This window comes from Tachypleus tridentatus, chromosome 2 (genome assembly GCF_004210375.1).
Source record: "Tachypleus tridentatus isolate NWPU-2018 chromosome 2, ASM421037v1, whole genome shotgun sequence".
NCBI classification, from domain to species: domain Eukaryota; kingdom Metazoa; phylum Arthropoda; class Merostomata; order Xiphosura; family Limulidae; genus Tachypleus; species Tachypleus tridentatus.
This window is the reverse complement of record NC_134826.1, coordinates 65,220,218-65,236,813: the sequence shown is the minus strand read 5'-3', so window position 1 is coordinate 65,236,813 and position 16,596 is coordinate 65,220,218. Positions and strand designations below refer to the sequence as shown.

Sequence of the window (16,596 nt, the reverse complement as noted above, 5' to 3'; positions counted from 1 at the left end):
CACATTTGTTCATTTTATTAGTAATAGAGGTTTTCTGTTTATTTGGATTTAGATGTAAATAACTTTCTTTAAGTAATTGTTTTAGTGGTTATTAATAAATAGTAGTAATGTTTCTTTCTCAACATAGCAGAAAACAGCACTGAACTAAGAAACTGAAAATACAGTTAAGTAGGCCAACATAATTGAAGAACAACCACTACAGAAGTATTGTGAATGAATAAATATATATTTAGCTACACGACATCAATGAAATAGAACAGTACGATACAAGATAAGAAAATTAAATATTTAGAAAACTAGTATTATAATTGAGTGATCAACTAGGTAATGGGAGAATTATTAAACTAATGAGACAGTACAATATAAATATCAAAGGGACGTTTAGGGCAGTAGAGAATATACAGTACTATAACTGGAAACCAGTTCTTGTCTGTCAAATTGTTTAAACTATACATTTTTCAAATATATGTTCCGGTAAGATGTAGCCTTTGCTTATTATTCTGAATATTCGAAATTCAATCTCATTGTTCCTGAAAGAGTTTGTCTTCAAAGGGATTGCTTTAGTTAAATTGTTGCAGATAATGAGGTCCTTCGTATCTATTTGTCTCATTTTAATGTATTTTAAGCTAAATATCCTTATTAGTTTAGTGAATTATAATACATTTCCATTGATTTCTTAAAATTATCTCCTTCAGTTTTTATGGTATGATTGAATCTTTATTACCATTTATATAGTTTAGGGTTTCCTTAACAATCTTTATCCATAATAGGGAGGACACCATACGGATCCTATGCCATGAAGTATGATACCAATTTTGAAATTTTATTTACAACAAAAAGAACATTACAAAAAATCATTACAATTAAAAAATAATAGCTCATACAATGTCCTCCAGTGGGCAATACAAATGGGCAACTAAAGACATAGAAATCTCACAAATCTGATGAGATGCGACTCTCAGAAGTTTCTTTGCCGAGAAAGAAATTCCAGAATAAGCAATACAGAACAATTTGCAAAGCTGACTTATCAAAATAATTGGGAACAAATCTGAGGAAACTGAAGAATATCAATGAATAAAGACTCTAGTTCCATCATCCCAAAAGGAATTAATGTGAGCCACATAATGCCTCAGGGCTTTGACAGGACATAAATTATCTGTGTCTGATTGGTCACAGAGATGAGAAACATCTGTCCAAAGAATTAGTGAAAAAAATTTATCCCATTCCTTGGCTGCCACTGGGGGCAACACTTGTGTAAAGAAAACTGTGTCTAAACATTCTGTCAAGAAAAACTGATAACATTATCTAAATGAGGTGCTTTTACAGAGTACCAGTATAGAGAGAGCACTGATGTAGGAGGATGGTATATTGCCAAGAGTAATTGAGTGTGGTATAAAAGACTGAAGTAATCGAGAAAAAAATCATATTGATGCTCAGATGGGTAAAGAGTGAAACCCTGGTGGTTGAGTAATAACTTATAAGAAGTAAGTGTATTCTTTGACAGATTGTTTAGGCAGAGTATTCATGATGAAACTTTGTAGAATGGATGGCAACTGCCTGTTGTGGAAACACCAGTGTTGAGAACGACGTTTCGAAAGTCTTTCGCCTTTTGTCTTCAAGTCAGTGTGTGTGCAAATGCAAACCAACTTGGCGCAGGTTTAGTTTAGAGAAAGAAAAGTCTGAAGAATTTTCTCCCCAAAAGGGGTGGTCAGGAACGTTGTGGTTCCTCTTCGTCCCCTCTCATGAAAGATTATTGAACTTTACGTGGAAGTTTGCCTTTATTTTGTTTTAACTTATTTAAGGTGAAGAAGTGAGGTTGGGGATATGAAAGTGATTGGTGAGAAGGGAGACCTGGACAAGGCGGCATAAGGGAAGTAAGACTGGCCAGAGCCCGTGGTCAGAATAACCTGACGGCTGGCGAATACTAATCATTGACTTAAAATTGACTTGAACGGCTCTTTTCAGGCCCAGACAAGAATGCTGTATTGGCTGGGATCTAGAGATCTGGAATCTCTGTTAAGTGAAGATTTAATAGTGTTAAAATAAAACGATTATTTGATTTTTCTTGTCTTCCAGAATTTATCTATGTTGACAATTCTAGTTTTCTCCCAGTTTATTCTGTGTCTAGTTGATGCGGCATGCTTTGCAATGGCAGAATTTTGTGTTTTCATGAGTCTTGTACTATCTTTATGTTCTTTTATTCTTGTCGCGAGTTTTCTTCCTGTTTTTCCAATTTGTTGCATGAACAAGTTATTTCATAGATGACATTTTTGAGATTCTCTTTGGTAGGTGACTGTTTGTTTTCTACCAGAATGGACCTTAAGGTATTCTAGGATTTCCACCAGATTTCTATGTTGAATTCTTTGGCTATGCATTTGAGTTTTTCACTGAAATGTTAAAGGTATGGTAGGTAAATGGTGGTAGTGGTGGTAACTTTCTGATTTATTCTTTCTGTCGTGGTTTTCTTGAAGAAGTTTTTGATGAAAGAAGAGGTGTAACCATTCTGTTTAAAACTCTCTATGATCTTTTGGCATTCTGCTTTGATGGATGTCTTATTGCAAATGTTTTCTGCTCTCTTGTTTAGGCACTGGATTATACCACATTTTATGAAGATTGGATGACAGGACTGGAAGTGTAGGTATCTGTCTGTGTGGGTGTGTTTTCTGTTGTGGTTATTTGTCTTCCTTGTTTGATGATGAGTATGTCAAGAAACAATGACTGTTTTGTTCCTCTATTTCCATAGTGAAGTGGATTATTTTATCTATGGAATTGAAATGTTCTATGAAGGTTGGTAAGTTTTCATGACTGTGGGGCCAAATAATGAAGGTGTCGTCGACATAATGTCTGGAAAAACATGGTTTTATCTGTGTAGATGAAAAAGCTACTTTCTTTGAAGTCTTCCATGAAAATGTTTGCTAGGATTGGAGAGAGTAAGTGTGTTTTGGAACTAAAGGTAATATGATGAATGATTTATTATATTTTGAGCATTTAGTACTTTTGGTCAGAGATATCACATGGTAAATCTTTAAGTATCAATAAACAACTTCCTGAGAAACATTCTGTTAAGTGTATTGTGTGAAATACAACTAATCTGTGAATCAATATTACAAAGTCATGCTGTATCTCTACTTCAAATATCACCATCCTTCCCTCTTTTTAGTTCTTCTTCAATAATATTATTGATAATGTTATTTTCATGTCTGATTTGATGTTTCAGATACTTTAAAATGTCAGGGATTAACCAACAAATTAAGGAAGTGATGATAAAAACAACATTCTAAAAAAAAAGACAATACTATTATTTCATAGAATAAGTTTCACTGGAGCAGTTTTAAAACATGATCCTTTTACATAACACTGTTTAACTAGTGCAGATTATAAAACTTTATGAACAATGATTAAATCATGAATTTTTCTGAAATTATGAATGAGCATGTACAGTCATTCAGAACAGTATCAGTGCTACACAGTTAGAAAACCATTATACTGGATGAACAGAAGCCACAAAAAATCTAACACTTATAGAATTGTGTAATAAAATTATAGTTTTATAACAAAAGTTATTAATTCATCCATTTTGTGAAGGATAATTTTTCAAATGCAATTGAAGATTTTAAAACAATTCTGGGATTGTCCTGCTGTATTAAAATGTATTACCTATTACAGCTTATTTATGTTGTTTCATTAAAAACAACTGAACATAGTTAACATGTTTATACATTTACAGTTGCAGTAAATATTAAAAAGTTTCCAACTTCCCTGAAGTTAATTTAATACAGTATTTCTCAACTGGTTCTGTGGGTTTGTGTACACCAAAATATATGTTTAGCTTTCTCAAAAAATTTAAAATTTCAAATAAAAGGTGATTTAATAAAAGCTACTCACACTTTATATTTGTTTTGAAAACTTTGGTTAAATAAAGTCTTTTGGGATGATATGTACACACACACACACACAAGATAAATTTTACAAAGTCTTTGAATGTCTAAGGTTAGTTCTACATAAGCAAAGAAAATAATTCTGAAAGTCAACACAAGGAGAAATATAAGTTTGTTAAATAGATAAATGTAAGAAAATAATTCTATAGTTTCTTCACAAAAAATGTTCCTTTGAAATCATATTGGGCAAGGAGATTTTGTTGGAATTTTGTGGCTCTGATGTCTGGGAAATTTTAACAAATTTCTACCAGCACAAAAGTAATAACAACATCAAAGTGTTTTGTCTTCAAGTTCTATTTGTGTTTTATTTAAATAATATTTGTGTATCAATCCTGAAATACAGTCATTAAAAGAGTAGTTATAGTTGTTTCAAATGTTGATAAAGTTAGTAAGTTCTCTCTCTTGAAGATGTATAATTTTTTTACTGTACACAAAACAGAATCTAGAAGTAATCCTTCCATTTTCCTTGAAGAACAATACATTAAAGTTTTGTACAAATGTTACTTCTTTTAGAATAAAAAATGAATTCAGTGGTGAATGTTATGAAATCTCTCAATTTTTTTAATAGAAGGATAAAATTTTTGTTTAGTACTATAAATAATTATATAACTACATTAAAAAAATATTAAATAACACACTTGAATAGAATTGTAAAACTACTTTAATTTGTAACTAACCTACAATTAGGTTTATATATATATAAAAAAACAACAACAAACAAATTCATTACTTCTTACACCAACATTTTTAGTCTAAACCCATTAAGCTATATATGAAGTATTGGCTTTGACTGCCAAAACAAAAAAGAAACTTGCCTGAATTATGTATAGAATACATTTATTATTGGTTATAGAGATAACCAATAGTAATGTTAGAGAGAATTACAGACATTTCTTGAAGAACAGAAGATAATAAAGAGATACGTAATTTGGGTTGAAATTGTGTATTCTAGTTTGTATATGTTTATGTTATGTTGTATACGTTTCTAGAAGAGAAGAGAAAAAAATCTATAAATAAAAAGTCAGAACATCATCAAATCATGAAGTGAGGTACAGATTGAGAATTTATTTAAACATTTGTTATTGAAATCAAGAAAATAAAATACATGTGTTTTGATACCAAGTTTATTAACACTGTGAGATAGCAAACTCTACTTTTATTTTGTGTTCTTTTACTTTTCCTTCTATCGTGTAGTTCAAGTATGAACTTTCAGTTAAAGTGTCAACTTACCTTCCAGCTAGAGCATGTTGATGTTAAGTATGTATCTATTATTAAACTGACACAAGCTTCCCCTAGTGGTGAGGTCCTACATTAATATAATATTAATATTATGGTTGTAGCCAGTGACATTAGATGTAACCTCATGGTCTGACCTTGTCATAAAAATCCTTCCTTGACTTAAATGAATTAGTTGTTGATACAGTTCGAATTATTGCCCAATATTACAGTTGATCTTAAGAAGTTGTTTAAATTTGAAATATTTTTTTAAAAAATTAGTTTTTAAATTCTTCTGCTTCTTTTTCATAATTCCTTTGCTTATTAAAATTAATAACACTAAGGACTAGGTTTACTAACAGTACTTATATGAGTGGTAAAATCTGTAGTTATTTAAAAGTTTTATTCTGGATTTGTATTATGTTTTAATATTTTATTAACCATGGTTGTACTATGATTTTGTTTTAGTCTGTTTCAACATGTATAGATCATAAAAAGTAATTTAATTAATATTTGAATCAATGTAAAATAGTTGTGACTTGTTCACTTTGATATCCCATGTCAGTAGGGTTAAAGTTTGAATCTGTGTAAAAAGGTTGTAACTTGTGCCCTTTCATATCCCATGTCAGTGGGGTTAAAGCTTGAAACTACTCTATAAAATGATTGTAATTTGTCCAGTTTGATATCCCATGTCAGTAGGGTCAAAGAGACATGACATCACATATACATTGTTTTCTATGCTCTGTTACTTTAAAACTATAAAACAAAATTAACACTAACTTACAGTATTCAACATTGATGTTGGTTTCAGAAATTATTTTCATATCAACAGAAAAGTCACTGACATTGAAATCTGACAGAGTAAAGTTCAGGAATCCATTCAGTGATCCATCTGATGAAATAAAAACTGAATAGAATATTTGGTCAATAAAACTAGAAGTAAAGGCGATGATCAATGCCTGAAAAGTAAGAATATAGAATTGATAGTTCAGAAAATACCATACTGTAACATCCATCTGATAAAATAAAAACTGAATAGAATATTTGGTCAATAAAACTAGCAGTAAAGGCGATGATCAATGCCTGAAAAGTAAGAATATAGAATTGATAGTTCAGTAAATACCATACTGTAACATCAATTAGTTTGATAGTGTAGGAACAAACCTTATTAAGTGTTTCACATCATTATTAAATTTGGCAATGTAGAAAAAAATATTCACATATATAAATGTCATAGTACACAGTTAACTAGATTTGACATTGTAGATAATAATAAAATTCAGTGTGTTCAAAGTCTATTACATCAACTTTATGAATTAATTAATGTAAATTTGTTTTCTAGTGTTATTAAACTATTTAATTCTAAAATGTAATAGGACTACATTGCTCTGTAGAGGAATTACAAAGGTTAAAATGATTTTTGTTAATTATACAAATGTTAATATGTTCTGTACTATCAACAACTTTTACTTAGTTATGACAGTATTGCACTGAAAACGTGACTGGATAGTCCCATAATTATTTTTTTAATTCTATCATTAAAATATTTATGACATTGACAGTCAACTTATTAACACTCAATCTCTTCTAAAAGTAATTCAATATCCAGGAAAATACAGTCCCATGCAAAACATTTAGGGCAATGTAAAAAAATTAGATTTGAAGCTACTTTCAAAAACTTTTGAAGGCAAATGACAGGGAAAACATCAAATGTTATTAATCTTTGTATTTAGTACAACAGAAACTCACTGGAAGTGCATGAGTTCAGCAAACAGTTGATATTAAAGCATTTTTCTTTTGCTTTAATAACTGTAGACAGTCTTTCAGGCATTCTTGTAATACACTAAGTAAATGTTCTTTGGAATTTTACTCTAAATGTCTATAATACACTTCCATACAATTTCTCTGGAAGTAACTTTTCATTTGTCAAGCTTTTGATTTATAAAATCCCAGATCTGCTTAACTGGGTTGAGATCCAGTCTTTGAGGGACTATTGCATCATTTGAATGACTTCAGCAGTTTCTTTCTTAGCTAAGTAATTTCTACGTAACTTTAATTTCTACATACTTCTTGGTAGTAAAATCTTTTACCAAATCACTGGGTATATCATGATGTGTCAGCATCTGGTGGTACTCATGCTTGTCCATTATTACATTTATTTTATAATATCTCCTCTCACCTCAGCAGAAAAACACCCATAAACCATTACACTGTCTCCTCTTATGCTTCACTGTAGGTGCTATGCATCGAGGTAACTATCCTTCTTCTGCTGGAAGTACAACCTAGGCTTTGAACTAAATATTTCAAACTTGGTCTCATCCATCCATAACACCCTTTTCCAATCATCAAAAGTCCAGTTTTTGCACTTGTTAGCAAATTTTAGTCTCTTTATAATAACTGGGAGATAAAAGTAAAGGTATTTTAAATGCTACAGAACCAAATATTCTATTTTCATTGAGCCTTCTTGATACTGTAGATCTGGTTCATTCAATTGTCAACAGGGATCAATCAAACATTACCACAGTGTTGAAATTTACATACTCTAATGACATAGAAGAATTAGCCCTAATATGGAAAGATTATCAAAAGTTAATATATTCCCCATCTGAAAAGTATTTCAAACAATACTTACAACTACTGACAATATAGCTATTTATTGATCTCCAGGGTTTCCACTCTGCCCATCTAAACATTGAACATGCATGCTCCAATATCTTATACCACACTCAAATGACCTTCACAAATTTTAATTTGCAAAATTCTCTACAAACTTTAATGCACCCTCTATCTATAAAAGCACCTCATTCGGATTATGTAACAACTTTTTTAAGACATAAAACAACTACTAACCGGGAGGTAGGGCAGAAAGTATTACTGGAAATACAATTTATGAATAGAAAAATGTTAATTTCCAAAATATACATACCTCTGCTGATAATATAACAAAAATCTCACATTGAGAAGGTGGAGAAGCCAGTGCAGGTGTGATATATAAAGAAAGCATCTATATAGAGCAGGATTGTAGCAAGATAAATATGATATAAGAGTGGGGGAACCATACTACATTCAGAACAGGAATACAAGTATCAACTTGGGGTTGGAATTAAGAGGTCATGGCACTATATCCCATGTTAGTGACTTAGACTATTGGACTGCAATATTATGTATATTAATATATACATGCACTTTTGATTAGATCTGAACCTGTAGTCACACAGCAATTTCTTTCACACCACCAGAAGCATGACAAGAATGTAATCAACAAACCAACTGAAAATCAGCAGGGGTGGGCAAGATTCCCATCAGATTTACTCACGATAGTCTGGGAGTGGTGTTCCATAATAATAAGGTAATACCATCTTGTTAGCTCATAGATGGTCTTACAGAACACCGCTTTGGACAGAGCCTGTTGCAACCCTTAGTAATTATAGTGAAATTGGTGACTAGTGCAGAATTTAAAAAAAGAAAGCATATCTTTGCTTGGGCAACACTCATCACAGAGTGGGATCCAGTGAAAAATAAAGTGACCTTGGAAATAAGAGAGTATATGATTCAAGGAAATATTCATCTCTTGTTAAAGTCTAACAGATGTGGTCAAAATAGTGACAAAAAGTAATCAAAAACCCTCAAAGAGGAAACTGCTGACAGACCATGTAAATAATGAGATAGAAAAGTATTAGGAATGGTCCAAATAACAGCCTGCATAATGTCTTCCCAAAGGCAATTTTACTAGGCAGCTAATGACACAGAGATACAATGAATCTGGTGAGATGTGAGATGCAAAAGATTCCTCTCCATGTAAATCAATCTGTGAAGTCACCTCATTCGTGTAATGGAAGATAAGTCACATGAAAAAGAAAATCCAAATGAATCAATAATCAGTTTCTAGTGCCTCAAACTGAGTTAGTACAAACAACATAACACTTAAGGGCCCTGACAGAACATAACAAAGGATTAAGATCAAAGCAGACATAAAAATGAGAAATGAATTGGTGAGAAGGATCTTTTCATTTTCATGGCTGTCAGAATCTTGGAAATAAAAGACCTATTGGGGTAAACAGGGCAAATGTAGAAAGACAAAGAGTCCGATGCACATGGATTGCAAACAACTCCACAATGATGATGTCCACAAGCCAATAACAACAGAAAATACAATTTAAGAGAAAGATTAAATAAAGAACCCAAATCTAAAAGCTCAAAAGAAGGATAAGACAAAGCATCTAAAACAACTGTAAAACCACAGATCACTAATTTAAAAGGTCATTTGGGAACAAAGAATAGGAAAGGATTTGAGTAGACCTGATAGTATTGGAATATAAAAAAATCTTCTGATATTTAGAATACCAAAAAAATAGTGGATAAGGATGCATTATACAAAGTCACCAAAGATGAAGCAAGACCCCTCTCAAACATGGGATATGGTAGAAACTTTAAAATGTAGAGGGTTTAAATTCTTTTTAATACACCAGTGACAATAAGTATTCCATTTCTGTTGATAAACTGCCATGGTTGGCCTACAGAGAAATCTTAGAAGTCAAACCCTTATGTTGGGCAAAGTACCTCATAACTTCCAAGCATGAAGATTAAGTTTCTGAACATCTAAGTGAAGAATTTCTGTTCGAGACTGTCTCAACAGAGTAGGCCAATGTAGAAAAGATAGAGGTGAACATTCCTGTAGTTACTGAAGAAATGGAAACCACACTTGAGGTGGCCATTAAGGTGCAACAAAGAGAACTTAACAAGGAGTAGAACAAACCATATTAAGAACCAACGATAACAGTCAAATTGGAAGAAAGGCATAGAGATGTAAATCTGTCCAGTCCTAACTGAACACATTTACTGCCTATGCTTGAGGTATATGAGACCAAAACAACTGAAACTGAGAATTTCAATGAGTTCCAAAGACATAGACTGTTGAAGACCCGACTGGGTCAAAACAAGTGATCTGTAATTAAATTCATCAATCCTAGAACACAACATGCTAAAACACTAATACAATGGGAATAAGCCCAGTAGAGAAGATTCAAGGTACACAAACAAAGGTTTCAAGAATACATGCCTCCTTGACAAGAAATCTGAGATACTACTGTGGAATTGTCAGAATGTATCATGAAAAAGTTTCCAACCAAGACAGACCTTGAACCATTGCCCAGTGCACTGCAAGGAGTTAGAGAACACTGACGTGGTTGGTAGACTCGTCTCCTGTCCAAATACCCTCGAACTCCTGATCCTGAATATAAGTCCCTAATCCCTGAAGAGATGCATCTGTGAACAGATGGATCTCAGGAGAAGATGGTGGAATAGGTACCCCAGTAGTGGATTGTTCCAATCTAACCACCTTTGCAATTGACAATTTTGCTTTTGGGTAATGAGGCAGAATGACTCAAAGGACCAGAATGCATGATCCATTAACTGCACAGTGACCACTGAAGGGACCTCATATGTGCTTATCTCAAAGGAATGAGAAGCTTGAAGGATTCCCAAATCCCCAAAAAAAGATCAAACCATCCATGCAGAAGGAGATGGAGACAGAAGTAAAAGCCTGATAGGGGTTGGTTGAGTGTGATTTATGTGAGTATTGAAAAACATACCCTGATGAACAAGATATTACATTGATAACAGAATGGATTTCTTCTATTTGATAACAAAGCCCATTTGTGACTTCTGAAAAGAGAATCTGAGTCTGTTGTTTTGTTGGTTGACTAAATGGAACCACAAGGAGCCAGTCACCTATATAATGATATGTGCACAGGCCCAAAGAACGTAGGCAATAAGAAAAGCTTGAACAACTCTGCAGAAGATATAAAGTTCTGCTGCAAGACCAGAAGGTAAAGCCCTGAATTGCAGCACCTGACCCTTGTGCATAAATATGATAAACTTACAGGATGATTCTGCTGTTGAAATAAGTGTCAGTAACATCGAATTTGATCATCTAGAGCACTTGTGCAAAGTGTCATAGTAGGTTGATAAAGGATTCCATTGGAAAGTGAAGAGGATCTAAAAACTGGTTGAGCTGAGACTGAACAATAACTTGATGCCAATCTCCTGTCTTCTTGGTTACATTGAATAGGTAGAAATAAAAGCTTGAAAGAACAGGACTCACTTTCTCTACTGCCCTTTTGACTAATAACTCTCTTATAGCCTGGGAATAAAGCTCCATTTACTGTGATTCTCTTGGAGGTTAAAAGCAACAGGTTGGGCAGATAATGGTGGATCCTCGGTGAAAGAAGATCAGATGTCCATGGAATAGTTACTAACACTGTTGTTGTCAGTCTGCCCAAGCTGAATAACCTCAAGAGAAAGGAATCTATTGTGGGAACCAATAGACTTGGGAAAGAGGTGGGATTGGGAAACAATAAGAGCCAATACTCTCAAATTTGTGCCAGATGCTGAAGAAAGACAAGAAGCCAAATATGATAAAGAAAAATGTATACAGGCTGTATCAATTCATGATTTTAACTGAAACTCCAGTAAACAACATGTAATGAGGAAAAGGAGCTTCACATAACTCCCTGAGGGCAGAAGATGGTAAATGAACCCTCTCTAACTAAGCATCTCTACTCAATAAATTCCCAGAGCAAACAAGTCAGGAAACCAAACAAATAACTAAAAAAGACAATCTTATTGAGGCAGATATCAACAAAATCATCAACTCTTCCTCTGTATCTTAACTTCAAATCTTTTAGTATGAATAGCAATATTAGAAAGAAGAAGAACCAAGTTGTCAATTGTTGTCCTTTCCACCAACCAGACTGGAGTAGAGTTAAATACAACTGGAGGGATCCCTAAAACCTCACAAACTTGAATAACCAACTAAAGGGGATGGAGAGAATTGATCAAAATGATCCTTTGTTGAGGCCAACCTAGTAAAACAAGGAAACAGAAAAAGTTAGTGTAAATTCTCCTCAGCCAGTGCAAGATAATTTGCAACAGCTGTACAGAACCCCCCAGAGAAATACCATTGGTCTGCATGGATGTCTCCATCTTGCAACTGATCATATCATGGACAGCTTTGACTGAGAGAGACCCCTCTCCTAGATACTGACAAATATCAGATAGCAGAGGTGGAAGAAGAGAGGTCTGGTTGCTTTCCATAGTTGAAACATTAACACAGGAATTCATACCCATTGGTCCATTTTCTTTGTTTTTTTTTTGTAAACTAATTTATAAATATAAGTGAAGATGTAACTGTAAAAATGCCAATCATGTTCAAATTCACCATGTAAATTGTTAATAATTATAACATTTCTGTTTGTAGAAACCTGCACCAAATGCTTTATTAAGAAAGTGTGATTATGTTATCTCAATGAGGTGCTTATATACAGTACCTAGATAGAAAGCACATTTAAGTTGGTGGAGAATTTTGCAAATCAGAATTTGTTGAGGGCATTTGAATGGAGCATAAAACCCCAGAGCAAGTGTATTCAGTGCTTGGATGGGTAATAAGTGAAAACCCTGAAGATAAAAAAAAGCTACATTGTCTACAGAGGTACATACATTTTGCAGTATTCTCTTATTCTAACACTTCTGCACAGTATTGTATACTAGCAAGTGGAAAAAGTTTGTTTCATTTACACAGATTCTGAAAGTATCTTGTTTAAGTTGATACACATGTGTGAAATATTCTTTTATCACCATAATCAGTGCAAGTACTGTTACTATCAACCAATGTAAAAAACAAGCAAGTGAAAACATTATTTAATGTACAATGTATACTTACATTTGTGTTAACAGAAAACTTTCCAAGGGAATCGAGAATTCTGTACCATATTCCTACCAAAATAAAATCAACCTATTAGGATAACTGGAATATATTTCAATAAGTTTACTGTCTAAATCTTTTTATTATTTTTTTGCTTACAGAACAATTCTCTTTCATTAATATTATATTTGTGTATAAAATGGATGGATTATATACAAATATATCTCAGCTAAGTTATGAATTAAGACTTATCACTAAAGACTAACCAGAAGTTATTAATTAACTCTAATAACTCTTCTGTGTATATTTAGTGTAAAAAAATCAATGTCTGAAATAAAACAAACTTCAAAGTATGGATATTACATTAATTAACTCTCTGGGTAACTTGAATATCATAATGACAATGAAAATACCTGAAGTCTAGAATCCAAATATTTCTTACAAGTGATTGGTTCACACGACTGTCAAAATGATTGTTATTATTTACTAATATCAATCCTCACTCAGTTAATGAAAGAGTGTTTGTTTGTCATAAAGAAGTTCTGTATCACTACATTATTGTCTACATTTTAAAAGATTCAGATTGTGATTGTCAATTTCTTCTAAACAGAATAAAAAGCTTACTGTATTCTCCACACAGTGCACTCACCGATGTTTTTAACACTTTGTGCTACAAGTCGTCGGAAAAAAGTAATAAATTTCTTAGCATCGAGCCTGATTTCTACGATGTTGTTCAGTAAAGCAAACAATGGTGCCAGAGGAAATGCAGCCACAAAAATTGTGACAAATCCAAACTGCAACACTAGAGAAGGATAATATATTACAGAAACGTTTATTAACCAAACTGTACATTTAATGTATTAGGAAGTTTATTATGATTAATGGAACTTGACAGTTAAATATAGTGTAAAGTTACTGTAATTAATGGACTACAATAACTACAATACATATGGTGACTCCTGGAAGTATCAAACTTTTTAATAGAGAAAATCTTACCTAACAAAGTTGATTCAGGTCTGGAGGTGGTTGAATAATAGATTTAAATTCTAGTTTGACATAAAAGTCAACACAGAAACATTAACATCAAAATCAAGTATCATATTAATAGTGTTTCATTTAAAGAACAAACAAATACAGACAAGGCCCTTTAAAATTGCTCTTCCAGATAATACTAATCATTCAGGTGGTGTAACTGTTTTACAGTATTTAATAAATGTTTCCCTGTACGTTACACCTTTCTCCAAAAAATGAAACCTATAAAACTAGAATATTTTGTTTGATTGCCACTTTCCTAGTAGCCAGTTATTTTAAAGTAGAATAATTTAATTTATAGTCACTTGAGTTACATACACACTACGTCATAATTAAAGGTCTAAATAAGTGTTCCACAGACATGGAAAAAATACTATTTTAACCTGTTCAAGTTTTTATGCAGAACATACATATCTGTTATTTTAATTATTTTAACATTGTTATTTTAGTTAAACTTAAACTTACCCATTTCAAGATATTCACCAAAAAGACCTGTTTGTTCTCGGTTTGTTAAGTTGTAGTCACTCTCCCACTGAGTGGGTGCATGGTTTTCATGAACACACTCACCCTTTTTATGCACTGACCACTTCTTGAAAACCCGTAATAGCCATCTAGATAAATACAAAAAATATTTTTACCCAGTTTTAAAATATAAACAGTTCTTGTTTCTGGCATGAATGTATAAATAGTTTAATTTTACATACAATCTGACTTACTACATGTTTGACTGAACATTAATAACCTATGATTCTTGAACACATCAAAATCACTTTCTGAAAAAAACACAGTTCTTATATCTGAAAACAAGCCAACTATCATAGAAAATGTCCTTACATGAAATTATTACAATAAATATCTATTTTAAATAAAAAACTTACAGAACATCCATTTCCAAAATGGCATTAACGGACTGCTTCCCTACCATAATTATAGCTAACTGTAAAGAGAGTTACAACAAACACCCTCCAGCTCCACACTAAAAGGAAATGTAGTAAAACAGTTTCAAAATTACTGCAGCAATACCACTTTAAAAATATCTCAGAAAGGACACAAGACTGAAAAGTACAATAAGATATAAGAAAGCAAGCTAGAACACTTATAACTTGTCCAGGAACAAATGGTCTGAAAAAATGATGTTTCAAACCTAAAAATTTAAAGAATGTGTGTGACTAACATGAGAAAATTTGCAGATTGATTCTTCATAGCTTAAACAATGCTATTTTTTTTCCAGCCAGCATAAAGAGGAAGTGCACTCTGTATTTTTGTAGCACAAATTCAGAGTTTCAGGTCCCAATATAAGTGCAAATGCACAATTTCTTACAGTTACTTTGTTTATTATTTTGTAAATCTGGTTGATTTCTATTACTTTGTTAAGGAAAGCATTGTCTAACCAAGGTTCAGACTGAGTATATACAGATTGTTAGTGTAAGTTTCAGGTAAATATTGTCTGTGTTAAATAGGCAGTGCTGGTTATTAAAATCATGTGGGAACCTATATGCACATATTAAAATGGCATTCATATGTAGTTTATTAGTTCAAGTTATAAGTAATTAATGCATGTCACTTTCTAAGTAAATATAAGTTTATATGTATGTAAATAAATTATTATTACTGACCTTGTATCTTACCTAAGCCTATATCTCAGCTACTGTTAGTAGCAAAAATACAATGCAAGCATCTTAATGACAATTAGGCTTAATTGGTTGGTTGGTTGATTTAATGCTTTACGGCACAAAGCAGCTAGGCTATCTGTGCCAAACGTCCGTTAAAAAGGTTAAAATAAATTAAATGTAGTAAAATACATAAAAGGAAATGAAGGTAAAACAAAATAGCATTGAAAAACAGAAAAAGCATAAAACCAATGTCGACACCTAGTCTACAATGTTAAGAGAAAGCAGTGTAAGAGAAGTTATAAAGGACTTTCTCTAGCATAATGGTAATGATCATAACCCACCAGGAAGACTAACAGGTAAGTACAAGAACCACTGTCAGTCACCTGAAGTTGGCCTTTCCAGTCCTGGTTCCAGGTTATGTGTCATAACAGCCATTATCAAAATGTAAAGTAATAAAAGTTTGAAAAGACATGCAGCAAAATCGTAATAATAATTAGCCAAATGTCCAGTAAAAAGGTAAAAGTAAAGTAAATGTAGTAAAATTCATAAAAGGAAATGAAGGTAAAAACAAAACAGCAATTAAAAACATAAATGGCATAAAACCAATGTTGACATCCAGTCTACAAAGTTGTAAAGGACTTTCTGTAGCATAACCCGCCAAGAAGACTAACAGATAAGTACAAGAACCACCGTTAGTCACCTGAAGTTGGTTTTTCCAGTCCTGGTTCTGGGTTATGTGTCATTATGGCCAGTACCAAAAGGTAAAGTAATAAAAGTGTTAAAAGACATGCAACAAAATTGTAATAACAGGTAGTTCAAACAACAGCGTTAGTCATCTGAAGTTGGCCTTTCCAGTCCTGGTGTCGAGTTATTCAAAGTTCTGGCCATTTTCCAATTTGAAATTGAACTAAAGAAATTGAGACTCTTAAAAGGGAACCACAATTAAAAAGGTGTGATGAATAAATATCAAACACTTAAATGAGATTAAAAAGATTAATGGCCATTAAAAAAACTGAAAACTTTATCAAGGTGGACAGTGTCACCGTCACCAATAACACTGTCCAATGTTACGGATAAATCCAGGGACAGGACATGT

General features: G+C 32.6%; 2 protein-coding genes across 10 annotated transcripts in view; one reads left to right on the top strand and one right to left on the bottom strand.

Annotated features, from left to right (window-relative positions):
• LOC143244029 (uncharacterized) overlaps positions 1 to 16,596 on the top strand; it is a 156,838-nt gene that overhangs the window by 13,098 nt on the left and 127,144 nt on the right. For 3 of the 7 annotated variants that reach the window (XR_013024880.1, XR_013024881.1, XM_076487992.1), the window contains one exon: positions 771 to 4,981. The exons of 1 other annotated variant lie outside the window; for it this stretch is intronic. Coding sequence is in view for 4 of the 6 variants with exons in the window: in XM_076487992.1 (XP_076344107.1) it covers positions 771 to 800 (30 nt within the window). In the remaining 2 variants the exon portion in view is untranslated. Of the gene's footprint in view, positions 1 to 127; positions 4,982 to 16,596 lie in introns of those variants that run through there. 3 more of the 7 variants (XM_076487991.1, XM_076487994.1, XM_076487993.1) reach the window with 3 other exon arrangements.
• The window catches only part of LOC143244028 (anoctamin-2-like), a 91,840-nt gene that overhangs the window by 1,235 nt on the left and 74,009 nt on the right, over positions 1 to 16,596 (bottom strand). For 2 of the 3 annotated variants that reach the window (XM_076487988.1, XM_076487989.1), the window contains 4 exons: positions 14,353 to 14,498; positions 13,505 to 13,657; positions 12,874 to 12,926; positions 5,938 to 6,112 (listed from right to left, as the gene is read on the bottom strand). In XM_076487988.1, the coding sequence (XP_076344103.1) occupies positions 5,938 to 6,112; positions 12,874 to 12,926; positions 13,505 to 13,657; positions 14,353 to 14,498 (527 nt within the window). The remainder of the gene's footprint in view (positions 1 to 5,937; positions 6,113 to 12,873; positions 12,927 to 13,504; positions 13,658 to 14,352; positions 14,499 to 16,596) is intronic. The other variant, XM_076487990.1, reaches the window with a different exon arrangement.